This window comes from Physeter macrocephalus, chromosome 1 (genome assembly GCF_002837175.3).
Source record: "Physeter macrocephalus isolate SW-GA chromosome 1, ASM283717v5, whole genome shotgun sequence".
In the NCBI taxonomy this organism is placed as follows: Eukaryota; Metazoa; Chordata; class Mammalia; order Artiodactyla; family Physeteridae; genus Physeter; species Physeter macrocephalus.
The window spans coordinates 87,855,119-87,882,702 of NC_041214.2; the positions used below are offsets into that span (position 1 = coordinate 87,855,119).

At 35.0% G+C, this 27,584-nt stretch overlaps 1 protein-coding gene across 8 annotated transcripts in view; it reads right to left on the reverse strand.

Annotated features, from left to right (window-relative positions):
- Positions 1-27,584, reverse strand: part of PAK2 (p21 (RAC1) activated kinase 2) — a 96,851-nt gene that overhangs the window by 23,702 nt on the left and 45,565 nt on the right. For 6 of the 8 annotated variants that reach the window (XR_008617293.1, XM_007115304.3, XM_007115307.4 and 3 more), the window contains 6 exons: positions 22,919-23,126; positions 6,797-6,897; positions 6,314-6,461; positions 4,672-4,703; positions 3,607-3,711; positions 2,406-2,538 (listed from right to left, as the gene is read on the reverse strand). Coding sequence is in view for 7 of the 8 variants with exons in the window: in XM_007115304.3 (XP_007115366.1) it covers positions 2,406-2,538; positions 3,607-3,711; positions 4,672-4,703; positions 6,314-6,461; positions 6,797-6,897; positions 22,919-23,105 (706 nt within the window). In the remaining variant the exon portion in view is untranslated. Of the gene's footprint in view, positions 1-2,405; positions 2,539-3,606; positions 3,712-4,671; positions 4,704-6,313; positions 6,462-6,796; positions 6,898-14,542; positions 15,111-22,918; positions 23,127-27,584 lie in introns of those variants that run through there. The other 2 variants (XM_028492605.2, XM_055084687.1) reach the window with 2 other exon arrangements.

Consider the following 27,584-nt stretch of genomic DNA (forward strand, 5'->3'; position numbering starts at 1 on the left):
TTTGGGGTCTTTTGTGTCTCCATACAAATTTTATGATTTTTTTTGTTCTAGTTCTGTGAAAAATGCCATTGGTAATTTGATAGGGATTGCACTGAATCTGTCGATTGCCTTGGGTAGTATAGTCATTTTGACAATATTGATTCTTCAATCCACGAACATGGTGTATCTTTCCATCTCTTTGTCTTCTTTGATTTCTTTCATCAGCATCGTATAGTTTTCGGAGTACAAGTCTTTTGTCTCCTTAGGTAGGTTTACTCCTAGGTATTTTATTCTTTTGATACAATGGTAAATGGGATTGTTTCTTGAACTTCTCTTTCTGATCTTTTGTTGTCAGTGTATAGAAATGCAACAGATTTCTGTATATTAACTTTGTAAGCTGCAACTTTACCAAATTCATTGATTAGCTCTAGTAGTTTTCTAGTAGCATCTTTAGGATCTACTATGCATACTATCATGTCATCTGCAAACAGTGACAGTTTAACCTCTTCTTTTCCAGTTTGGATACCTTTTATTTCTTTTTCTTCTCTGACTGCGGTAGCTAGGACTTCCAAAACTATGTTGAATAATAGTGGCGAGAGTGGACATCCCTGTCTTGTTCCTGATCTTAGACGAAATGCTTTCAGCTTTTTACCATTGAGTATGATATTAGCTGTAGGTTTGTAGTATATGCCCTTTATTATGTTGAGGTATGTTCCCTCTATGCCCACTTTCTGGAGAGTTTTTATCATACATGCATGCCGAATTTTGTCAAAAGCTTTTTCTGCATCTGTTGAGATGATCATATGGTTTTTATTCTTCAATTTGTTGGTGTGGTGTATCACACTGCTTGATTTGTGGATACTGAAAAATCCTTGCATCCCTGGTATAAATACCAATTGATCATGGTGTATGATACTTTTACGGTATTATTGGATCTGGATTGCTATTGTTGCTTATTTTTGCATCAGTGATATGTTCATTAGTGATACTGGCTGTAATTTTCTTCTTTTGTGGTATCTTTCTCTGGTTTTGGTATCAGGGTGATGGTGGCCTCACAGAATGAGTTTAGGAGTTTTCCTTCTGCTGCAATTTTTTGGAACAGTTTCAGAAGGACAGGAGTTAGCTCTTCTCTAAATGTCTGATGGAATTCGCCTGTGAAGCCATCAGGTGTTGGACTTTTATTTGTTGGGAGTTTTTAAATCACAGTTTCAATTTCAGTGCTTGTGACTGGTCTGTTCATATTTTCTATTTCTTCCTGGTTCAGTCTTGGAAGGTTGTACTTTTCTAAGAATTTTTCCATTTCTTCCAGCTTGTCCATTTGATTGGCATACAGTTGCTTGTAGTAGTCTCTTATGATCCTTTGTATTTCTGTGGTGTCCGTTTAACTTCTCCTTTTTCATTTCTAATTTTATTGATTTGAGTCCTGTCCCTTTTTTTCTTGATGATTCTAGCTAAAGTTTATCAATTTTGTTTATCTTTTCAAAGAACCAGCTTTTAGTTTCATTGATCTTTGCTACTGTCTTCTTTGTCTCTATTTCATTTATTTCTGCTCTGATCTTTTATGATTTCTTTCCTTCTACTAACTTTAGGTTTTGTTTGTTCTTCTATCTCTAGTTGCTTTAGGCGTAAGGTTAGTTTGTTTATTTGAGATTTTTCTTGAGAAACAGATATTAAAGTTAGGGTATTGTACATAAAACTCTAACTTATATTTGTATTAACAGTAAGTCAAAACATGAGAAAAACACACTAAATTTTCACTTAAACTTTCACTAGGTAAAAGGAGAGAGGGGTATATCAAAAAAATTCACAGAAATAATCCAGTTTTACATAGGTACCCAACCTCAAGCCTACTGCCAATATATAATATTTTTCCTTGATCCCCCTAGGTTAGTATCCTTTATAACTAAAGTTGCTATAGACTTGTAATGAGACATTATTGCTACCCTCTCTGGCACTGTGTGTATTATTTCCAGTGCTTGATCCAGGCCAATGATAGCTGATGGATGAAAAAGGAGAAGAGAAAAAAATATATTTTATGCTTACACATATTATCTATATAGACCATTTTGTTTAGTTATTTAGGGACATATTTTATTCTACAGGTGTGCATAAATATATACAAACTTCCTTTGATAAAGTTTCCAACTAGGACCCATAGATTTGGCCCTTTGAGAAGAAGTATTGCTCCCCAAAGTACTGACTATTTTGCAAAGATGCTGCTCACTAGCCAGCACATAATAATAAGAAAGCAAAGAAGAGTATTATTTTGGCTTTACTACATTAATTGAAGCTGTTGTTCCTAAAAGAAAACAATTTATTTTTTATGTCTTAAGCCAACATATAAGACATAAATTAAGATCCATCTAGGCCAAATGTTTCAGGGGCTGTTAACAATTTAAGAATAATGTAAAATGTAGTTAACATACTTAATTTCTCCATAATCTCTTCATCTGTCATTTTGGCCTTCTTTTTCTGTTTGTCTGAAGTCTTGGCACCACTATCAACATTAGAATCACCAACTGGTGCAGGAATAGGATCAATTACAGACCGTGTATAAATCTGCAGAGAAACAGTTAATTACCGAGACTTGAGGAAAAATATTTTTAGGTATTCTTACTGGTACACTATTCAGTTCTTTGATTTTTGACAAAAACTAAGTTGTCCTCAGTGTTCTAAAGAATGAGAATAGTATTTTCAGACTTGTCTTATAAAAGACTGATAACTGAAATGCAATGTGAAACACTTTTCTTTGGCACGTTCATGTATATATTTTAAAAGTCTGTCTAGCAAAACAGCAGATCTGTGAATGAAATTTAAGTGTAACCAGATTGAAAATAATATGCCAGAAATGAAGCAAAAAGAATTACAAGTTAAAAATCGTATTTTTTCTACAAGAGAGAAATAAGGAGCAAAGAAACCCTGATGTTGAAATAACTATTATTAATTTCCACAAAAATTTTTTATACAATTATGATAACTACCATTTCATTTCAAACAGCCAGTTCTAAGTGGTAAAGAAAATAGAGCTCTCTATCATTAGATGAGGATCCAATGGCAGTCCTTAGAGCCTTACCCACCTATTGTGCCAACACTTCATCATGCTCCCCGGACTTTATTTGTATTAGTACAGGGAGAGGGACAGGACTCTTTCTGTATCTATCTAAGGTTTTTATTGTTAAAATTCTCCCATATCTGTTAGAAACTTCACTCTCGGCAGCCTCTTGAATGATACCAAGGCTTTAAGAGAAATGTTAAATGGGAGTTAAATATGTGCTTTGGATAAAAGGTAAGATCCAAGTTTTAGATACAGTACTTTTCTGCACTGAGATAAACAGAAAAAGGCAGAGAAACAGATGAGTTCTCTGGAACAGATGGTGTAATACAGAAAGAAAACAAAATGAGAAAAGAATTTTAACTTTTAAAGAATCCATTCGATTTTAGTTTTCAAAAAACTAGTTTTTTGATGAGTGGTGTTTAGGTAAAGATCTCCTAGTCAAATATCCCATATTAAAACATTTTAAGCCTGAAGACTTTTAAAAAATTAATCACTGGAAGTCAAATACAGACTGCTTTTTAAAATACATATGCACAGACACACACAACCCAATTCACTAATCAGAAACTCACTGATTTTGTATGATCTGGTCGTGGGGCAATAACAGGAGGAGGAGTCTCTTCATCATCATCGTCTTCTTCTGCTACCACTGCTGTTTCCGAACCCTTGGTATTCAGCTGCATTTATCACACGAACAAAGTGAGGAAGACAAGTCAAATATAACAACACTTTAAAATATGACTATCTCTCTTTTTCACCATACTTGAAAAATATTTAATAGCTCGTTTCAAAGCAATAAAACCTCAGGGGTTCTAATCTAATCATTTAAAAAGTAAAGGTAATTCTATACGTTACAGAAAAGTTTATGAAACAAATGTATACAGTAAATACCAAATATTCTTAAGAGGGAATTCATACCTTTTATAGAGAATTTTATACCGTTTTAACAAGCCCAAAAAGTAAACATCATTTCAGTTAAGACCAAAAACAAAAATCCTCTGGACTTTGTATAAGTCAGATTTCTGGCTATTTAAAACAGCTAGATTTACCAGAAGAAGTTGTGGCTAACAAAGCAAAAGAGGAAGGCATTATCCTTTATACAGAGCTTATTATATGCCAGGTGTATGCTAAGTAGGTACTTTACATGTTATTACATATAGTCTTCAAATAACTCCAGGAGACTGTGTCCTAATTGAGGAATTGAAAATAAAATAGCTAGTTTGCAAGAGGTATTTGTGCTTACATGATAACTTAGATAAAGTTTCAGACAACTCTGAAGATTCTGACAGGCTTCTATTGTTCAGTATATTTCCATAGTCTATATTCAGTAGGATGATGCCAGAGGAAAATGCTGGCAAGTTCTCTGTATTCATGTTTATATATGGAAACATTATCAAAAGTAGCTAAACTGCTCTAAAGATCATAAGCTTTAGTTACTTTAAGCATCATCTGAGGAACTTCTATTTGCTTAACATGGCTTCCTCAAATAATCAAGTGGCTAGCTAAAAACATATATCAATATTAAGTAGCTATTTCTGGAGGCTGTAATTTATTTCAGAAAGTAAAATAAAAACTGAGACTTGTTTTGGGTAACTTAAAGTAGAACAAGAGCTATAAGAAATAACATATTAACTTACTGCTGGTGTTCCAGATGGGAAGCCATCTTTCTCTGAATACAAAACAGAAAATAATGCTAAGTTAACAATTCAAAAAATAAAACAATTTTATACAATAAAAGGAAAAAAGATAAAGCAGAGCAAGTAAAAAGTTCTTAGACTGATTTCATTTTAAGTTGAATTAAGTCTTGAGAAAAACAATATCAGTATTCAAACAAGAATTTACACATTATAAACCTCAAATTTAATGGAACTCTGTAAATTTGCTAAAAATCATTGAATTGTATACTTCAAGTGAGTGAATTTTGCAGCATGAAATTATACCTTAATAAAAAAATTTTATTTAAAACTATACCTGTATTTATTAAAATAAAACAGAAGTCTATTCATAATATTTTTCTCCAGCAAACTGCCTATCAAGGAACTTAAAGAAACCAACAGTAACTCGGCAAAGGAAAATTACTGACATAAAATTTTGATCAGTATGAAAGCAAATCCCTGAAGACAAAACACAGTTCATGAAGACTAAATATCACAATATTCATTCTGGAGTTTAGAAGAGCAAGTTTTGTTTTACCTTTTAAAATGACCAGACACACACACATGTGAATATACCATTCTCTGTTCAAACACTGATTAAAAAAAAGATTATTCATTTACACAGACTTAGAAGTTGACAAGAAAGTTGGGGACAAATCTGACCTTTTGCTAAGGTTGTACTAGACTATGTAAAAAAGGTCAAGATTTACCAAGTGGGCTCTATTTCTTCCTTCAACACAGCCCTTATTTCTGCGAGAATGCAATCAATCAAATAAGTACAATTAATTAAAACTACATGTATGATTTTTAGCTCAATCATATTGTTTTTTAAAACTACATGTATGACTTGAGAGGACAGAGAAACATATTAAATGATAACCTGTGATGTAATTAGCAAAATCTACACTGAGGGAAACAGGACAAATGATTCTGTTTAACAAATAAACTGCAAGAAAAGGAGAGCATGAGAGCAACCAACGTAAGGGAGGGGAAGCCTAAATAACAAGAGATGCAAGAGATACCACAGTCAACTGTAATGTATGGATTTTATTCTAATCCTTATTTGAACAAATAAACTTTAAAAACCCCCACTATTCTCCAATTCTTACCTGATGATATTCCAATTCTGAGGAATAAATACTTTTAGTTCTAACGCTTATTTTATGTTTATATATGTGATGAGTTTCAATTTTTGAGCAAACATTTTTTACTTCAAAGTCTGTGCGTTTATATATAGTAAAACAACCTGTCCCACTGACAATAAATATATTTCCAGTACAAACATGCCTATAAATCAGCCTCTTTCCCTTCTATTGCTGAACTCATTCAAAATCAGCCTCTTTCCCTTCTATTGCTGAACTCATTCAAAAGCAGTAAAGAGAAAAAACAAATAAACAAAAGGCCCAAACACCCACTTTTGGCAAAACTAAGAGATTAATATAATCCCCAAACTCCAAATTATGCATAAGAGCTGCCCCAATGAGTTTACAAAAGGCAGGATCTATGCAGGGAAAAAAGTAGCTTAGCTTTTTTATTTTTCCAGAAGCAATCTTTTTATCCAGAAGTGCTCCACAACTCTACAATCCCATTTAAGTCAGCCTTTTACCACGGTCTGATATCTTACCAGGAGGAGTAAAGCTCAGGTATTTCTGCTTCACTGTGTTGGAGTCATAGAACTTTAAGACATCCAGCACAGCCTGAGGATTCTTCTTTTGCTCTAGTTTGGTGATATTGGAGGTCTGTAATAATCGAGCCCACTGTTCTGGCATGCCCTAACAAAAAGATATTCAGAAATTAGTTGTTTTGAATTGCTCTAATTAGATCAATTTCCAGAGGAAAGTGAGAAAATATATAAAACAAATCAATCTACATAATTGTAGGTATGACTAAATTCTAAAATGTCTGGTTTTCTAAATCTATTTTGCAAATTATAATCAATAGACTCAGCTCCCTAGGAAAAGAACACATCTAAACACAAACACTTTTGTAAGAAGAGAAAAGCACTAAGAATTCACAGTTAACGTGTGGATAGAAAAGTTAACTTCAAATTTAATACTGAAAGGTTTGGGTACTGCTTTATAAATGAGTCTCAACTTGGTAAACTTACAGTGAATTCTCCTGTAACAGCATCAAAGCCAACATGGATGGTGTGCTCAAAATCAGATGGAGGAGAAATTTCTGGCCTTTCCTTCTCTTTCTTCTTACTTCCTAGAGGGCATTAAAAAAAGAGCCTCTTTAAACAAGATTAATAAAGGTACTTATAATCATGTTTATAATTTTCCCAAAACAGATTAGGAACAAAATTATTCTAAAAAAGAAATTTTCCCTAAAAACACTGGTTGATAGGAAACTGACAAAACAAGTACAGAAACCTATTCTGTCATCAAGGGCCAGGGTTGGGGGAAGGGGGAGGAGGGGGAGGGTGTCAACCTGTGTTCTGATTAAGGAGGCACACAGACTGACCCAGCACCAGGCCTGAATAAAAGCCCTCAGGGCAGAAGAGAGAGCCCCTTAGATTATCCGTTCTCTCATAAATAAAGAACTACACCTCAGATGCTGAACAATCTGGAAAACAAAGTCTATCAAGTCCTATTTCCAGTGAGCTATACTCATCTAGAAAGAGCAATTTACATTACTATGACTAGGGATAATATACACCATATAAACAGGTAGTTTATAAGGACCATATCACCTTTCTTGTGCAGCAACTCTAACTCTTCCTTTTTATTGACATTAATAACTGTTACATTTTAAGATTTCCCAGTTCTTCTGTGGTTCCGCCAATTATTTTTACAACATTTCTGCCACACACCTATCAATAATATTCTCTGTAAATTCAAACACATCAGTTCCTTTTTTTCCCCCACCTAGCCACCTTGCTCTCAGATCCTCTTGCTCTAATTTACAGTAGTTTATTATGCGGAGGCTTCTGGCACAGCTATTGGTCCTAGGTCATTCCTTCACTTTTATGCTGTGCTAGAATCTATTTTCTGTATCCTATGCTCTCCTCTTCTGGTATACAACTTTGTTTTAATGGATAGTTCTTGACTAACTATATATGTATTTAATTGTTAGTTCTTGACTAACTATGTATGTATTTAGGTTGAAAATAATTAGTTTTAATTGATAGTTCTTGACTGACTATATATGTATTTAGGTTGAAAATACCATCCCTCTTTGAAATTCTTCTAATGTCCAGTGTTGCTATTTAGAAGGCCAAAGCCACTTTCTCATTCTGAACCACTGTTGAAAATCAATTGACCATATACATGTACAGGTCTATTTCTGGATGTTCAACTCTCTTGCAATAATCTCTTTATCTTATGCCAATAGTATAAGACTGCCTGGATTACTGTAGTTTTATAATAAGCATTGAAACTACACAGTATAAGCCTTGTGACCTTTTCTTTCTTCTTTTTTTTCTTTTTATTTATTTTTTTAAAAGAATTCACAAGTTCTTCTTGTTTTATACATATATTTATTTTTATTTATTTATTTTTTAAAATTTATTTTATTTTTTTCAGCTGCATCGGGTCTTAGTTGCAGCATGCGGGATCTTTCGTTGCGGTGTGCGGGCTTCTCCCCAGTTGTGGCACTCGGGCTTCTCTCTAGTGTTGTGGTGTGCGGGTTTTTTCTCTCTAGTTGTGGCGTGCAGGCTCCAGGGCATGCGGGCTCCAGAGTGCGTGGGCTCTGTAGTTTGCTGCACGTGGGCTCTCTGGTTGAGGTGCACGAGCTCAGTAGTTGTGGTGCACAGGCTTAGTTGCCCTGCGGCATGTGGGATCTTAGTTCCCCAATCAGGGATCAAACCCACGTCCCCTGCATCGGAAGGCAGATTCTTTACCACTGGACCACCAGGAAGTCCCCGACCTTTTCTTTTTTAAAAAATTGTTTGGCTGTATTCTAGGTCTTTTGCATTTCCATGTGAATTTTAGAATAATCTTGATAATTTCTAAAAAAAATCCTGCTGGGATTTTGATTTAGACTGCACTGAATCTATAGATCATTTTAGGGAGAACTGTTTTATTAACAATATTGTGTCTTCTAATCCATGAAAATAGTGACTCTCTCCACTTATTTAGGTCTTCTTTCATTTCTCTCAGCAATGTTTTATAGTTATCATTGTACACATCTGTTACTGCTTTTGTCTGATTTCTGCCACAGTATTTCACAGGGTCTGATGCTACTGCAAATGGTACAGCTTTTTAAATTTCAACTTTCAATTGTTCATTGATAGCACAGAGAAACACAATTGATTCTTAAATACTGATCTTATATCCTGGAACCTTACTATTAAGCCTTACTTTTTGTTCCAGTAGCATTTTGTAGCTATCACAGAATTTCCTATAAAATTTCAATTATGTTGCTGGTGAATAAAGACAGCTTTACTTCTTCCTTCCCACTCTGGATTCCTTTATCTTTCTTGCCTTGTTGCACTGGCTAGAACCTCTAGCACACTGTTGAATAAAAGTGGTGAAAGGGAAATCTTTGTATTTTTCCTAATCTAAGTAAGAAAAGCCATTTTTTCTCCACCAAGTTTGATACCAGGGATAAGTTTTTCAAAGATGTTAAAGGTATTTCCTTCTATTTCAAATTTGCTGAATGCTTTGATCAGAAATGAATATTGGATTTCGTCAAATGCTTTTTCTACATCTATTGAGATGAACGTGTGGTTCACCTTTTAAATTTTGTTAATATAGTAAATTACACTGATTGATTTCCAAATGTTACACCAACCCTGCATTACTGAAATGAAATCCACTTGGTCATGATGTATTACTTTTTTTGTATACTGTTGGGTTGTAATTACTAAAATCTTGCTAAGATTTTGCATCTATGTTAATGAAGGATATTGGTGTGTAGCTTTCTTTTCTTGTAATGTCTTTGGTTGGGGTATAAGTAATGCTGGTCTCATAAAATGATTTGGGAAGTATTCCTTTCTATTCAATTTTCTAGAAGTTTGTGTAGAATTGGTAATGTTTCTACCTCAAATGATTGGTAAAATTCACCAGTGGAGCCATCTGAGTCTTTGTGGGAAGGCTAGTAACTATAAACTAAATTTTCCTAAGAAATATAGGGTTTTCAGGTTACGTAGTTTTTTTTGAGTGAGCTTTGAAAACTTGTGTCTTTCAAGAAATTTTTTCACTTTAATGTGTTGAATTTATTTGTATGTATTTGTTCATAATACTACCTTCTTTTTAATATCTGTAAAATGTATAGAGATACCATCTCTGTCATTCTCAATATTGATAATTTGTGTCTTTTCTGCCTCCCGACTACCCTGTCAGTCTTGCTAAAGGTTCACCTATTTTATTGGTATTCTCAACGAATTAACTTTTTATTTCATTGGTTTTTCTTTATTTTTTATTTCACTGATTTCTGCTTTGACTTTTATTATTTCTTTTCATTTACTTACTCTGGATCTCACCTGTTCTTCCCTTCTAGTTTATTAAAATGGCTTAGCTGAAATCATTGATTTGAAATCTTTCTTTTCTTTTCTAATATGGATGTTTTAAATACTATAAATTTCCTCTAAGTACTGCTTAAGCAGCATCATGCAGACATAGATGTCTTGAATTTTCATTTTCATTCAGTTTAATGTATTTCCTAAATATTCTTTTAATTTCTTCATTTATTTGGAAGTGCTTTTATTTACTTTCCAAATATTTCCAGGGATCTTTCTGCTACTGATTTCTAACTTAATTACACTGTGGTCACAGAATATACTTTGTGATTTGAATCTTCCTAAATTTATCGAGACTTTAAAAAATGGCCACAGAATACATCTTGGTAAATGTTTCATGTTCACTTTAAAAGAATGGAATATTCTATAAAGGTCAATTGGTCAAGTTGGCTGATAGTTTTAGCAATTTTCTGTCTACTTGTTCTACCAATTATTGTGAAAGTGTACTGGAATTTGCAACTATAACTGTACCTGTCTATTTCTTCTTGAAATCTGTTTTTTGCTTCATGTATTTTGAAGCTCTGCTATTAAGTGCATAAATGTTTAGCTCTATTACACCATATTGATGAACAGACCCTATTATTATTATAAAATAAATTATTCCTTATCCCTTAACTAGAAGAATTATTTCTTGCTCTAAAATCTACTTTGTCTGATATTAACAAAGCCCATCCAGCTTTTTTTCATTGTTAGCATACTTTATTTTTTTTTTAAAACACCAGTGCTCTCTCTCTCTTTTTTTTTTTCTTGAAGCTGTTCACAGTCTTTTTAAACATTATTTATTTATTTATTTGGTTGCACCGGGTCTTAGTTGCGGCTTGCCGGCTTCTTAGATGTAGCACGTGGCCTCCTTAGTTGTGGCATGTGAACTCTTAGTTGCGGCATGCATGTGGTATCTAGTTCCCTGACCAGGGATCGAACTCTGGCCCCCTGCATTGGGAGTGTGGAGTCTTATCCACTGTGCCACCAGGGAAGTCCCATTGTTAGCATACTTAAAAAAAATTATTTTATTTTAACCTATTTTGTGGCTTTTTATTTTTTAAATGGGTTTCTTAGAGGTTGCATATAAATTTAGGTCTGCTTTAACAATCTGTTAATCTCTGCCTTTTAAACAGGGTGTCTAGATCAGTAACATTTAATGTGATTGCTATAGTTAGGTTTAAACCCACCATTCTTTCATATGTTTTCTAATCATCTCTATCCTTTGTTTCCACTTCCTTTTTTTCTTCTTTTGGATTAACTACGTATTTTTTTTATAATTACCTTTTTTCCCCCTTCTATGTGTGTCTTTTCTTTCTGACAGCTTTTTTTTTAAACAGACTTCTTCAGAGCAGTTTTAGGTTCACAGAAAATTGAGCCTATGGACTTCCCTGGTGGCACAGTGGTTAAGAATCCACCTGCCAATGTAGGGGACATTGGTTCGATCCCTGGTACGGGAAGATCCCACATGCTACAGAGCAACTAAGCCTGTGCGCCACAACTACTGAGCCTGGGCTCTAGAGCCCACAAGCCACAACTACTGAGCCTGCGTGCTGCAACTACTGAATACTGAAGCTCGTGGGCCTAGAGCCCATGCTCCACAAGAGAAGCCACCACAATGAGAAGTCCGCACACCACAACGATGAGTAGCCCTTGCTCGTCCCAACTAGAGAAAGCCCGTGCACAGCAGCAAAGACCCAACACAGACAAAAAATAAATAAATAAAATAAAAATAAAAAAATAAAATTATTTTTTAAAAAAGAAAATTGAGCCTAAGGTCTGGATGTTTTTAAGATTTTTCTATCACTGGTTTTAAACAATGATTATGTGCTTTTGTGCAGTTTTCATCATGTTTCCTGTGCTCAGAATCCACTGAACGTCTTGAATCTGTGGGTTTATAGTTTCCATTAAATTTGGGGGAAAAAAAATCAGCCATTGTTTAAAGTTTTCTTTTTAAGTTTTTTTTTTTTTTAATAATTTTTATTGGAGTATAGCTGATTTACAATGTTATGTTAGTTTCAGGTGTACAGCAAAGTGAAACAGTTATACATATACATGAATCCACTCTTTTTTAGATTCTTTTCCCATATAGGTCATTACAGAGTACTGAGTAGAGTTCCCTGTGCTATACAGTAGGTCCTTATTTTAAGTATTGTTTTTAAAATGTCTCTCCTTCCCCTCCTTTGGAGACTTCAGTTATACTTACATTACTCTGAGTGAAGTTGTCCCATGGTTGTTCACTTTTGTTTCAGTCTTTTTTCTCCAAGTTTTATTTTGATGGTTTCTATTGCCATGGTCTTCAAATTCACTAATTTTTTACTCTGCAATGTCTATTCTAGTGTTAGTTTTGTCCAATGTATTTTCCAACTCTAGAATTTTGATTTGTTCTTTTTTCTCTCTTCCTTTGCTTTTCCTTAATATGCTGACTCCTTCGAGTTCTTCAACATATAGGATACAGTTATTTAAATATTTTAATGTCCATGCCTACTAATTCTATCACCTGTGTTATTCTGGTATTGATTCCAATTGATGGATTTTACTCATTTACTCATATTTATTTACAAATATTGACTGGATTTTACTCATTTACTCATATTTATTTACAAATATTGATTGGATACCAGACTGACATTTTTTCCTTGTTAGGTGCAGATATTTTTGCATTCCTATAAATATTTGTGAACTTTGTTCTGGGACATAGACAGGTGATTCTTAGCTGTCTACTCATATAGGAGAGAAACAAATTTAGAAACAGTTGATCCTTTTAGGTATTATTTTAAAAGTTTTGTTAGGCAGGGCTAGAGCAGCACTTAATCTAGAGCTAATTCTGTCCTGCTACTGAGGCAAGACCTCTATCCAATACTTTGTACTCTGAATAGTGGGAACAGGAAATATTCTGGGCCCTGTGTGAGCTTTAAAGGCTGTTCCCTTTATAATTTCCAGTGGTTTTTCCCTTCCAGTTTTGGGTAGTTTCCTCACACACATGTGCTACTGAAAACTCAAAGGGGACCCTCTGCAGTTCTCTTTTTCTCTCTCTCTGTTCAGCTCTTTACTCTCTGATACTCTGACTACAAACTAGCAGCCTTGGCACCCCCAAATTCCCAGTTCTGTTTTTCAACCTTATGAGACCACTTAATTGTCCCTCCCTATTGCTGTAAACTCTTCAGGCAATAAGCTGCATCAATTATAGAACTCAACTCATTTGTTTCCCATCTCTTTGGGATCACTTTCCTTTACTATTTGATGTCCAATGTCTTGAAAACTTGTTTTGTACATTTTTTCCCAGTGTTTTAGTTTTTTTAGATGGGGAGATAAATCTGGTCCCTGTTACTCCATCTTGAGTGGAAGTATAACAGGTTTTTCTGTCTTATCTGTGGTATAATGAAACTTCAGGATGATGTGATTTGATATGGTCTTCATTCATTCACTGCGTTGAGCACTCAGTGAGCTGCTTCCACCTAGAAATCATATTCTTCAGATCTGGAAATTTTTTCCTATTATTTATTTTCTTCTATTTTCTTTGTCATTATTAGTTAGATAAGTCCATCCTGGTCTGATCTTGTAACTGTTACCTTTTCTCTCATATTTTCCATCTTTGTACTGTCAACAATCTGGGAAAATTTTCTTGACTATCTTCCAATCTTTTGCCTATTGATATCTTTTGTTTGTGTTGATAATCTTAACTGTTGATATTCCAATAATTATTTCTCATTGTTCTCTGATCATTTTTTCTCTGAGAATATTTTTCCTGTTTCATGGATGCATTTTATCTTCTCTCTTTGAAGATTATATAGTTTATGTGTGTGTAGACACTGCGTTTTTTTCCCTCCCTGTTTCTTCTACAGTCACATTTTACCCCCTGTTGTTGTGGACTCTCTTATGTTAAGGGTTTTTCTCAAATGTCTGGTGATGCTTTGCTGTCTACTCGTACAGAAAAGTATTAAAAAGTTAACTGGGAGATAAGTCAGGCTTTTCATTAAAGGTGAGGATGAGTGTGGAGTATCTGAAATATTTCTCCCCAGGACATTCTGTTTATCCACAAAAAAATCGTTCATTCTCTTGTCTGAGGGCTTTGACTCAAGGTACAAGTGCTCTAAAAGCAGGGCGGAAGAAAGAAGTTCAATATTGTTAACTCTCCTGAATCTGCCTTTTTCATTTTGGTTCTATACCTTTTTCTGACTCCTCTACAATAAGGAGACTCTCAGATTTAATTCTCCTCAAATAAATATAAATATCTTTTTGTTCTTTTGTTATCCCAGAGGATGGAGTTATATTTGCATGCCTATGAGATAAAGGAGGGGCCCTGAGGGCCTTCAACACATCCTATATAGATATTCAACTAATTCCCCCTTTTCAGCCTATGTATTACACACAACCACACATACAAACACACACACACACACAATTGTGTACCTCTAAATCCTGAGCCTCTGAGATTTTTACAAGGGAAATGGGTCACTTCTCATAAACATTCCCCTCTGAAAACACTTAGGATATGTCTTCCTCTGTTCTGCTTAGTCAGTTACCATTCTCCACCACTTCACTCTTCCAAATATGTATTGAAATCTCTTGTATACTACTGTCTCCTCTCCCGTTCTCTTTGTCCTTGTGATAGAAAAAATAATTCTTTTTTTACTGTTATTTTAGTTGTGTCTGGGGAGGGAGAGTAAATAGAGGCATGTTTAGATTAGATTCTCCTAATAGGCTATGGTAGGAGGGCAGCACACATTGGTCATGGAAAGGAGCAGAGGGAAATGCAACTGTTAAGCCTAATATAAACTTTGCTGCCTTTACTGAAATGCACATTTACATCTCTCATAAACAATCTTTCATATTCCATTAGACTGAATAACCTGAAGTCATGCCCTCTACTTTCTCTATTATGTCCCTTGACTTCTAACTTGGTTTCCTGCATATAGGAGGAAATATTTATTAACCAACTATAAACTAATAGTTGACGACTCTTTATACAGCTCTGAACTGCTAACAGGAAAACATACAATTTCATGCACTATATAAAAGTATTTGTTTCTTCTTTTTTTTTTTTTTTTTTTTTTTGCGGTATGTGGGCCGGCATGTGGGATCCTCCCTGACCGGGGCACGAACCCGTGTCCCCTGCATCAGCAGGGGGACTCTCAACCACTGTGCCACCAGGGAAGCCCTGTTTCTTCTTTTTATAAAATCTGCTCAGTATCCACTTCTGATATGTACATAGTTGGGAAAGATGCCATTTTCTTATATGACCCTGATTACAGATGACTGGTCCAAGGTAGGCATCTAATTCAAGCCATGTCAGCCACAGCTGCCCACACACTCCCAGACAGTTAGATTGGTTCAGGGGTGAATACATAAACTAAGCCAGACTTAGGACCCTTAGAATCAGTCTCTCACCAGTGAATATAAGAAATAAAGCCCAGGAACTGTTGAGGGCTGTATTTCCCAACACACAGAGAAAAAAAATCAGTCTGATATAGAAAAGAAATATGATCAGATACACAGAAAGCAGGAAAACTAGACATAGAGCAGGAGAATTCCTGGTTCCTCTTGTATCTAAGGCCCAGCCATATTTTTCAACTTGGGAATTTTGAAAAATTTAGAGATATTTAATAGAAAGTTTCATATATATTAGGAGTATAGAATAAAGAGTTAAAGGAAAGAAGTGAAAATGATTAAGCAGAACTTGAAGCACAATACCCTAAAAATCTGTTTAATTTCACTTGTTTTTATATAACACACATACACACAAATACTCCTTGCATTTTAGTAGTCCTAGTAGGAGGGGAAAGGGATATTAAAAACAGTATCTAAAACAAAAAGATACAAAACAAAAGGCATGTCTCAAATCAAACAATGTGCTGGAAGGATATTGCTATGTAAACAGAATCACTGCTTTATAACTGGAATCCAAGAGCTATATGGACAAACAACAACAAAAACCCCCCACAATCATCTATCTACAGGATATCCACCCAGCAACTGGATCACTTGATGGGAAGTAATGGACCAGGGAAAGAAACTTCTTTTAATAAAAATGCACAATTTTTTAGTGGACTGGGGGAAAAAAGGATTCTTAGCATCATTTTTCAACTTCATGAGACAACAAAACAAGCAGGCAGGCAGCAACCTTCAGCTAAGAGGTGGGTACCCTGAGTGATGTGCTGCACAAAAGGTACTTGAAAGAATCCTAAATATGCCACTACCATATCCTTAAAAGCCACCACTACTTAGGCTACATTTGAGCTAGAGTCTAAGGCTAAAAAAGCCCCCATTTCTTTAAAAGGAAGACTTTTCTGTTTAACAGAAACAGTGATTACTGATTACTTTGTTCTTTTGACCCAAAACAGCTTCAAACTGGTGACCTAAACTTGTTCCATCACACAGAAGAGTATTCTCTAGGAAACAGAGGAGTATGTACTATTATTAATCTTAGAACTAGATTTTTAGACCAGAAAGAATATTTACAGTTCTATCATCTTCATAACCAACTAGAGGTGAAGGTGCATACAGGTTGAATAATTAGATACAAAAATTAGATACAAAAATTGCTTTAGTTTATAAATACACACCATTCAACACTAGCTAACTGAATAGAGCTTTTAAAAATAAGCCAAGACAATGGCTCACTGACATTTTCATTTTTCCTTATCAAAACTACTAGACTTGTTAAGCCCATTTCTCACCTGGACTACTGCAAAATCCTCCTAACTAGTTTCCAACTTCAGTCTTAGACCTCCAACAAAACCTATTTTCTAGACAGCTACTAGTCTCATCTATTTAAGACAGAAATGTGACCAGGTCTTCCCACTGTTTAAAATCCTGTAATGGTTGGTTCCCCAGGAAACAGGATAAAATCTGAGCTCTGAAGTATGGAATACAAGGCCCTTTATGAACTGCTCCCTGCCTACCTCTTTAGCCTCTTCTGCTACCTGTAGTTTCCTACATACATCATGCTATTATTCTCTCTTCTTCTCTGCTTTCACACCACACTTGACCATACTCAGCTCCACGAATGTGCTATGATCCCCTGCTGTACCTGGGCCACTGAAACTCTTTTCTAGGCAGAACATACTTTTTAACTGTCAAAATCCTCCCATTTTCACTTACTCATCCTTCAGTCTTCAGCTCTAATATCCCTTCTTTAAGAAGCCTTCCCAGATATTACAGACATCTTACTCTACCCCTATTATCACTTTTCACAGTTCGTAATTATATGTTGCAGTCTTTTATTAGTGCATGAGGGCAGGGATATCATCTGCCTTGCTGATCATGGAATCTCTGATGACTCACGGAGTGCATAAGATACATAATTAGCAGGGATATGAAAAAGATTTATTCAGTCAAGTTGTTATAAAAGGTACCAATTTCTAATTTTCTTAATTTTTGCAGTGACATGAAAACCAATAATGAATAACTGAAGATACTCTAGAGTCTTTTTTTTAATGAAAATATTAGCTGTCTGTTTAGTAATAAGGACAGCAATAAGGGATGTAAATTTGAGCAGAACAAAATTAATATCTCTAGATGAGGCTTTACATTAGAGTCGGCAAAGATCTTAGGGTCACTGTAATTTTTTAAAATAAAAATACAATTTTTTCCCTTTTATCCTTCTGTTTAAAGGTGATAGACCAAGCACATATTGTAGCTCTCCCCTTCTACACCAAACCTCTTTATTCACCCTGGAACAAAATCTGTGAGGAATGCCCAAAGATGAAAAGCAATTAGGATAAAACTAGAGAGAGAAACAGCAGCTCAGGATGTAGACAGGAGAATGAAATTGCAGATGGATTTCTGTATTCATACAAGCATGAACGTGCATACACATCCACATTCCTAACCCTTATTCCTAACCCTCAAGGTTCAGGCCCTGTCAGAGGTGTTAGCTCCCAGAAAGGAACTGTAAGTGTGGGAGGTTGGGTTGGAAAGGGAGAAAAGCCCCAGGAATAGGAGGAATCAAAGAGCACCCCACCCTCCAAACATCTTTTTCTCTCTCAGTCTAAGTGAAAATTACACACTCCTAAATATGTCCCATCCAAGTAGACTACACAAAGACTCTGCAGATGTTCTACTCTCAACTACAAAGCTGAATGCAATTCTCCCCAACTTGCCCTACAAATTCAAGGCAATTCTAATCAAAGCATCAACAGGTTTTTTAAAAAAGTACATAAGCAAAGTCCAAAATTTATACAGAAGAGCAAAGGGTCAAAAGATCCTGAAGAACCACATGGTTACCAGATTTGCTCTATCAGTATTAAGAATTATAAGCTATAACAATTAAGGCAGTCTGGTATTAGTGTAGGTGCAGAGAAATGAGCCAATGCAATAAAACAGAAAACACAGAAACAGATCCTGGCATTCACTGAAACCTGACAGATAATGGCTAATACTGTAGGCTAGTGGGGAAATGATAAAAGTTTCAATAAATGGTCTGGGACACTGGTTTAAAAAAAAAAAAGTGAAAATGAATCTCTCTTTACAAATACACAAAAACCAAATCCAGATAGTTCAAAGGTTTAAATTGTAAAAGCCAAATTATAAAACTTTTAGAAAAACCTAAGAAAATATCACCTCTAGTTTGGCAAAAATTTCTTAAAACACAAAAAGCTCAAACTTTACATAAAGGAAAGGAACTGATCAATTCAACTACACCAAAATTAATAACTTCTATTCATCAAAAGATACCACTGAAAGGGTGAAAAGGCATACTGCAACCTGGAAATCTATATTTAATAACACATAGCTGACAAAGGATTAGTATATAGACTATAAGGAATGTTTAAGGAAAAAGAACTCAACAGAAAACTGGACTGAAAAACAGGTATGTCACAGAAAACACAAATGAATAGTAAATTAATATATGGAAAGACACTCAATTTCCCAAGTCATCAGGGAAATCCAAATTAAAACCACAACGACATACCATTTCACACCTCCCAAATTGGCAAAAATTAAAATCCCATAATACAAGAATTGGCAAGGATGTTCAGCAATAGAACATTTGTGTTCTGTGGGTGAGAATGAACATTAAAAAAAGAAACTTTAGAAAGTAATTTGATAAACCTAGTCAAGTCAAACATGGGAATACCCTGTAACCCAGCAATTTTACTACTAAGTATATACCTGAGAGCAAACTTTTAATCTTTGGCCAGGACCCACATCAATACATTTTACATCCTGACCCTACACACACACAACTGAAACAAAAGTTTCATGAAACTTTTGGAATAACTCTATTTATACTGTGCGCAATAACTCTATTTATACTCCATTTCATTTAGTGTCATCCACTATATAGATTTCATAACTCACTATTGCAGTGGTTCTTAATATTAGATGCACATTAGAATCCCCTGAGGTATTAAAAAAATTAAAAGCAAAACCAAAACTGATGCCCAGGTAAGTTCCTGAAGACTGATTCAATTGGCCTGCGATGGAGCTTGGACACAGATTTATTTAATTAAGCTTCCCAAGAGATTCTAATAAGCAATTAGAATCAAAATGACCTGACGTCTGAAAAGCATTGCCCTAGAAAAATACTTCCACATGTCCACTGAGAGATATGTTCAAAATTACCCATAGCAGCATTGTTCATGAAAATAATCCAAATGTCTATAGATAGGAGACCAGGTAAATAAACTGCCATCTATTTATACAGTGTACTAGTGTACAGCAATGAAAATGTACTACAGCTACATATACCATTAGCAGTAAAAAAGAACTAGCTATATATATCAACTTAAATCTCAAAAACATGAGGTTGAGTGAAAATATACATCCTGAAAATATGCATATACTGTAGTATGATTCCATTTATAAAATGTTCCCAAATAGGCAAACCCAAACCATATATTATTTGGGGATATTATGTCATAAGATTATAATAAAAAGCAAGAGATAAAAAATGTAAAATTCATGAGAGTAGATATTGTCAGGGGAGCAGAAGGAGGAAGAGGAGGGGTAGGATGGGGTGTGGCCAATGGGGACTTCAGGGCATACTGGTAAAATTCTATGTTGGGTGGTGGGTACAAGGGTGTTTATTAAAATATATACATTATGTATCCTATACTCTTTTGTGTATGATGTCACCACAAAACTAAAAAATTAAAGCAAAATTCTATTTATGTAAAGTTCTAAAACAGGCTGAACTGATCAAAGGTGAAAAATCAGACAGAAGTTTCCCAAAGGTGTGGGAGGAGTAGACTGTTTGGGTCACGATGTGAAAGAGTTTTCCAGGGAGATGGAAGTGGTGCATAATGTGATAGGGGGATTATGGTTATGGCTTACACAGGTCTGTCCATTTGTCAAAACCGTAGTTAATTTTCATGCATTTCAACATATGTACTTTTAACCAAAAAAGTAAGTGGAGAAAGAATGATAATTGTTGAAGGTGGGTTACAAGGTTCATTAGACTGTTACACTTTGTATAGTTTGACATTTTCTATTTTTAGAGAAAGGAAGGAATAGGATAAGAAAGGCAAAGCTTTTTTTTTTTAAAGAGCTTGTAAAGTTTTAAGATTAGCACTAAAAAGTTATTAAATATTGAATATAATAAGCACAAGAAAACAAAAGACTTCAGAAATCACCAAAAAAATTTAAAGCATGTTAATTACAGACCTCAAAAGCTGATAAACCTGAAGGCAATCAGAGCCTTCCCTAGGACCCCCAGGTACCCTCACCCTCCCTTTGTTAGTGGGGGACCTTGAATTAGTTACCGCTGGTAAGTATTAATATTTCTAGGAGAAAAGAAAAGAAAGGGGAGTTAATGAAGGAGGGTAAAACTGGAAGATTCTCAATATGATCAGAGAGATAGGCATGCTCTGCTACATTTATGTAAATGCGTGTTCAATTTGCTCACAAACCCCACCACCCTACCATTTACCCAAAGTGCTGGACTCTCCACACTTTCTCCTTCATTTAGTGCTCTTCTCTTCCCCTTTCCAAGGCTGTCCCCAAGTACATGCTGTTATGCTATCTTGAGCATTCTCCTACCCCAATTTTGCATTCTGCTCTCCATAGGCAAGTAATATCAACCCTTTGAGCAACTTCTTCTGGTACTAACCACCATAAATTATTTTCTAACCTCCGCAATTATAAATACTGTGTTTACACTGTCATTTTTAGGTTTTCTTACTTTAAAAAATACACTGATTTACTACTACGGAAGATTACAATTTAGTGCTCTCCAACACATCCACTTTTTCTGCCTTCTTCCCATGCATACTCTTTGGTTCATTTCCTGATTTCCCCCTTTATCTTTTATTTAATCCCATCTAAGTACATACACTTTTCATTCTCAAACATGTCAAATACACACGCTACCACTTGTGTTAAATAAACTTAAAAAACATATTTTCATGAGGCTTTTCAGTTACAACCTCACATGAAATCTTAAAAATAAGAGGAAAATTAGAAATAAGAGATATACACTATAATGAACAGTTTTTCAACTGCTCAATGATTATATCCTGCTGGCATATCTAAATTCTCTAAGACTTGATTCTCTATTAATATTAACTATATTACCTCATTCAAATTTTTACTGATTATGTATTTTCAACTCTCAAATTAAATGTGTATTTATTATTACATACAAAGCACTGTTTTCTTCACTAGGGTTTACCGCTCCATGTAAACTCAGACATATATAAGTGGAAAAATATCTTTACCTCTACTTATATCTATTACTAGCTGTCAGAGCCATACTGTCATGCTTAATATAATAAAACAAACTAATCCCTAACCTTTATTCTAAAATCCATTACAGTCCATAATCCCTTATCCAATTCTAAAATCCATAAAGCTCTGAAAACCAAAAGTTCTTTCTTTAGGTTTGGCACCAAAACAAATTTAGTGAATTCAACTTATGTGAGACTATTTATAGTCTTTATTCTACTTTGTGTACTAGACCAGTCGTTCTTAACTGGAGGCAATTTTGCCCCACAGGGGAATCTGGCAATGTCTGGAGACATTTTCAGTTGTCACAACTGGGTAGGAGGTGCTACTTACTAACATCTAGCAGGTAAAAGCTAGAAATGGTGCTTAACATCCTATAGTGCACAGGACATATCCCTGCAACAAGGCATTATTTGGTCCCCAAATGTCTATCTTACTGAGGATGAGAAACACTGGACTAGACTCTTGTTTATGGAAGATCCATTTATGTGTTGACTACTGAGTGTTGCCTCAGGTGAATCTGAGGGTATTACAGAATACATGATAAAAAGACAGCATTACTACTACTCAAAAGTCAGAAAAACTCTTAATTCCAAGCCACAGTTGGCTCCTGAGATTTCAGACAGGAGACTGTAGACTTTATATTTCCATTCTTCTAATAGCAAGTCTTTCTCAAATATCACGACTCTCATTAATGTTAGGAAGCCATGAACTGTGGCCCAAGCCTTAGAAAATGAAGGAGGGGAGTACAGAAATTCACTGGACATAACAAATAGAATGAGCAACAACTTTCGTTTTATTCTTTTCCATTACAGTTTAAAATAAACTAGCCTTCCTATTCTTTTCTTTTTTTGGCTGCACCGCACAGCTTGCGGGATCTTAGTTCCCACCAAGGATTGAATCCACACCCTCAGCAGTGAAAGCACAGAGTCCTAACCAATGGACCACCAGGGAATTTCCAAACTAGTCTTTCTAATAGTGCCTATATACCACCATCAATTGTATGTTTACTGTTCTCACCATAGAAGATATCAGCTTATTATACTTTAATTAAAAAGATATCAAAACCAATAACATAAAATAATAACTGTGACTCTTGAAACCACAGTAGCTATTTACCTTTCTCTGTGCTTGAGAATATAGAGATGATTTTATTCCTGGGCTTTTTTTCCTCTGGAACAGAGGGCAAAGGTTTTAAACTGTGATTGGCTGACAAAGGGTCTTTGCCTCCAGTGCTAAAAATGGTACTGCTCATTCGCACAGGGGGCGCTGGAGGCTTGTCTTCCAGTTCTCCGTTATCAGACATGATTCAGAATTATGATATGGCCTGAAACAGACAGGCAAAAACATACAGTTAACAACAAGGTAAAAAAATAGTATGGACAAGCACAAAACAGTATTAATTATCTCCCCAACTCCAAATTAGAAAATGTTACCCATTTAAAGCTGTAAAACTTAAGAGATGAAATTAGTTGCAATATAGGCAATCTCCCCTAACAAAGTTGGTAAATGGCTAGCTGAGGGAACCTTTGAAAAGTCATATCCCATTAAGAGGACTATGATAATTTTGGGGAAGCAAGATGACACTAACATATCAGAGTATATCCACCTATTCAACTGATTCTAAGAGTAAATGTTCCAATGAACAGACAACAGAGTCTTAAAAAAATAATAATTTGAAGAGGAAGACTATGTCCTGACCAGCCAATAACAGGATATATGTCTGTGATAGGTCTACTTCTAGAGCAGAGATAGGATGCTTGCTACTAAAAATATCAACCAATAGCCTCCAAACTGATTCCATGCTTGCTAGCTTTGTCATTACAACTTAACCTCAATATAAACTTCCGTAAAGGACAGGAACGTGCCACTGATACAATATTTGGTTTCTCTGAAAATCTGACCGTCTAACTACATACATCAGTCCCTTCAAGTCTGGGAAAACTGACAAAAGTAAATCCAGAGTTTGGCCAAATCCCAAGGTTCTGTCATCCTGTGATGCCCTGTCCAGGCCGTCAAGTTACCCTCCTTATCCACATGGCTAATTCAGCAGAAATGTCAACCTTGTTTACATATATGTATACACATCTATTTTATGTCTTTAAAAAAAAGTAGATTATACACATTTAAAATCAGCAGTGAGGGAGAGGGGATGCCTAACTTACAGATGAGCTCTGATACAAAAGTATATATGTTAGGAAATAATACCTCACTAAACAAGATTTTGATCGATAATTAGATCCTGATTTGATTGTAAATTATTTAATACATGTAAGTGAACAAAACTTTGTATATGTACAATGAAAAGAATGCAACTGTTTTTAGATAAAATTAAAAATAATTTAAAAGATTTTTATTTAGTCGGAATGCTAGTACCTGAAGAATAGTAGGTATAATTTGAAAAGAACTGAGGGATGAAGAATTATACCTAATTCCATGCCAAATCTTACAGCTTTTGTTTCCCTTGATAGAGGTATGTCAAAGCACTACTGTATAATTTATATGTCATATGACAGTTATTTTTCAGCCTACAAGAGGAAGAATGAAAGAAGGTAAAAGGGGAAAATAAACATTTCTGGAGGTAACTAGCTGGAGAAGAGAGAAAGAAAAGATCTATAACTGTATATGAGAAAGACTGCCTGAAGTGAAATTAAACTACTGGTGCTCAAAGGAAGAAATGGGGGTGGGATCTAAGAAGGTGGTGTGAACAACATAGTCAGATGATTCTTCCAAACCAGCTGGTCACATCATGTGGATTACTTGATGAATTGATAAAATCAAGACAGATATTTAGCTTTTATGTGACCAAACATTAAGGCAAAACAGATTAACCCTAGAGTACCTAGCTCACTTTTATCTTAATCACCAGTTACAATATAGAAACTACACGTTTAGATTTTGATTACACTGTGAATTGCTCCTATTTAAAAACCAGGATAGGGCTTCCCTGGTGGCGCAGTGGTTGAGAGTCCGCCTGCCGATGCGGGGGACGCGGGTTCGTGCCCCGGTCCGGGAAGATCCCACGTGCCGCGGAGCGGCTGGGCCCGTGAGCCATGGCCGCTGAGCCTGCGCGTCCGGAGCCTGTGCTCCGCAGAGGCCACAATAGTGAGAGGCTCGCATACCAAAAATAAATAAATAAATAAATGAATAAATAAATAAAAACCAGGATAACAAAATTCCAAAATACATTTGCATGCATTTACAGAAGGAAATGCACCAAAACATTAACAGTGGTTATCTGTGATTAATAAGTAATTTAAAAACTTGATTATAATCAGCATAGCTGTGGTTAAAAAAAGATCAACATAAAACAGGGCACAATAATTATTTAGTGTAAACTGACTACAAATTCTATCCTTAAGGCTGGCTCATAAATGGAACATAACTAGAAATTGGCAATGCACCTTCAGCTGCATGTTGTCCAGTACTGGGTTGTGGAATCAGATTGCTTTGGTTGGAATCCTAGTTCCATCATTTACTTAAGTTTGTGACCTTAGGACTAAACTATGCCTCAGAGTTTCTTAGAGAAATGGCTGGTTCTAGGCCTGGACAGGGAAAATACAAGATGAGTCTATAGTGCCTTATAGTGTTAGAAGATAAAGAAGTACTTATAAAGGATGAGAGCATGTCAAAAGGACACAGGAAAGAGTTCCCCAAAGCCAATATTGGAATGATTTGAGCAATAAAACTAATAAAGTAGTATATAATCCAAAGTATAAAATAAATATACATAATTCATATCGATACAAAAAAACTGAATACATAAATAAAATGGGGCAAGGGGACAAATCTTCCTTACAAAAGAATTCCAAATAATATATATGTAGATACATTCCCTTCTAGGAGTTGGAACTTAACTTCCCTCCCCATCTGAGTATAGGCTAGACTTAGTGACTCATTTCCAAAGAAAAGAGTATGGAAAGGGGAAAATAACACCACAATGGAAAAATCTGGCATTAACCAAGTGATAAAGGTTAACATCACTGGTGATAAGTCACAATGACATCATTAATCTCCTGACATAATGTGATGAGGAGCACAATTCACCTCTGTGGTATTCTTCCCCAAACCCATATCTAATCATGGGGGAAAAAAATCAGATAAACCCATATTGAGGGACATCCTACAAAATTCCTGACCAACACTTCTCAAAACGGTCAAGGACATGAAAAACAAAGACGGATTGAGAAATTGTCATAGAACAGAGGAGGCTAAGGAGACATGACAATGTGGTATCCTGGAATTGAAAAAAAAGACATTAGTGGAAAAACTGGTGAAATCCAAATAAAATCTAGAATTTAGTTAATAATAATGTACTAGAGTTGGCGTCTTTGCTTTGAGATACATTTTATGGTTTATGTAATGTTAATATTAGGGGAAGGTGGGTGATAGTTATACAGGAAATCTACTATTTTTGCAACTTCTCTGTAAGTCTAAAATTATTCAAAAATAAGAACTCTATTAAAAAAGGAATAAATTCCTCAAAAAGTTAAATATAGAGTAACCTACCATATGACCTAGCAACTTCACTTCCAGTATATGCCTAAGAGAATTGAAAACACATGTCCGCACAAAAACTTGCATATGAATGTTCACAGCAGCATTATTCGTGATAGCCGAAAGAGGAAAACAACCAAAATATCAAGGGATGAACAGACAGACAAAATATGTCATATCTATACAATGGAATACTGTTTGGCCACAAAAAGGAGTCAAGTACTGATACATGCTACAACATGAAATAAACCTTGAAAACATAAGTGAAAAAAAGCCTGACACAAAAAGACCACAAATTATAAGATTCCATTTACATGAAATGTCTAGAACAGGCAAATCCACAGAGACAGAGAGTAGATTAGTGGTTGCTAGACAGTGAGGGGAATGAGATGTGACTTTGGGGGAATGAAAATAATTTGGAATTAGACATTGGTAACAGTTGCACAACCTTGTGAATATATTAAAACCACTGAACTGTATACTTTAAAATGGTAAATTTCAGCTATGTGAATTATATCTTAATTTAAAATAGGAATTAATAATATTTACCTCATAAAGATTAAATGAGTTAATAATTGAAGGCTGCTACTATTACTATCATGACATTATTATTTATAAGATTCTATGCTAGAAGTTGGAGAAAAGAGGACTTAATTCTTCTCCAAGAGTTCATAATCTACTGGCAAAGACCAGCACATACATATTTAAGTTATGTTATGCCCTTTATCAACATTTGTTCTCAACACATGCATATTAAAAGCCACTTTGTTTCTTCAAAGCAGCAGTTCTGAAAACATTTTGGCCTCAAGACCCCTTCACACTCTTAAAAATTACTGAGGATCTCAATTTTTGTTTATGTGTGTTCTATCTACATTTACTATAAGAAATTAAAATAAGTTATTTAAGTATTTACTTCATTAAACCCATTACATTACAATGTTATTCATAAATAACATTTTTATGAAAAAATAACATTTTCCAAAACAGAATATAGTGACAAGAGTGGCATTAGTTTACTTTTCTGCAAATCTTTTAAATGTCTGGCTTAGTAGAAGACAGTTGGATTCTCATATCTGCTTCTGCATTCAATTTATTGTGTTATATTTTGGTTGAAGTATATGAAGAAAATCTGGTCTTACACAGATATGTAGCTGGAAAAGGGAGTATTTTAATAGCTTTCAGATAATTGTGGATATTCTTCTTTGATACTACACCAAACGCAACCTTTATAAGGTCAGCTATGGATTCTGAAACCACAACAACAAATTTTTTGTACTCTGTTACATTA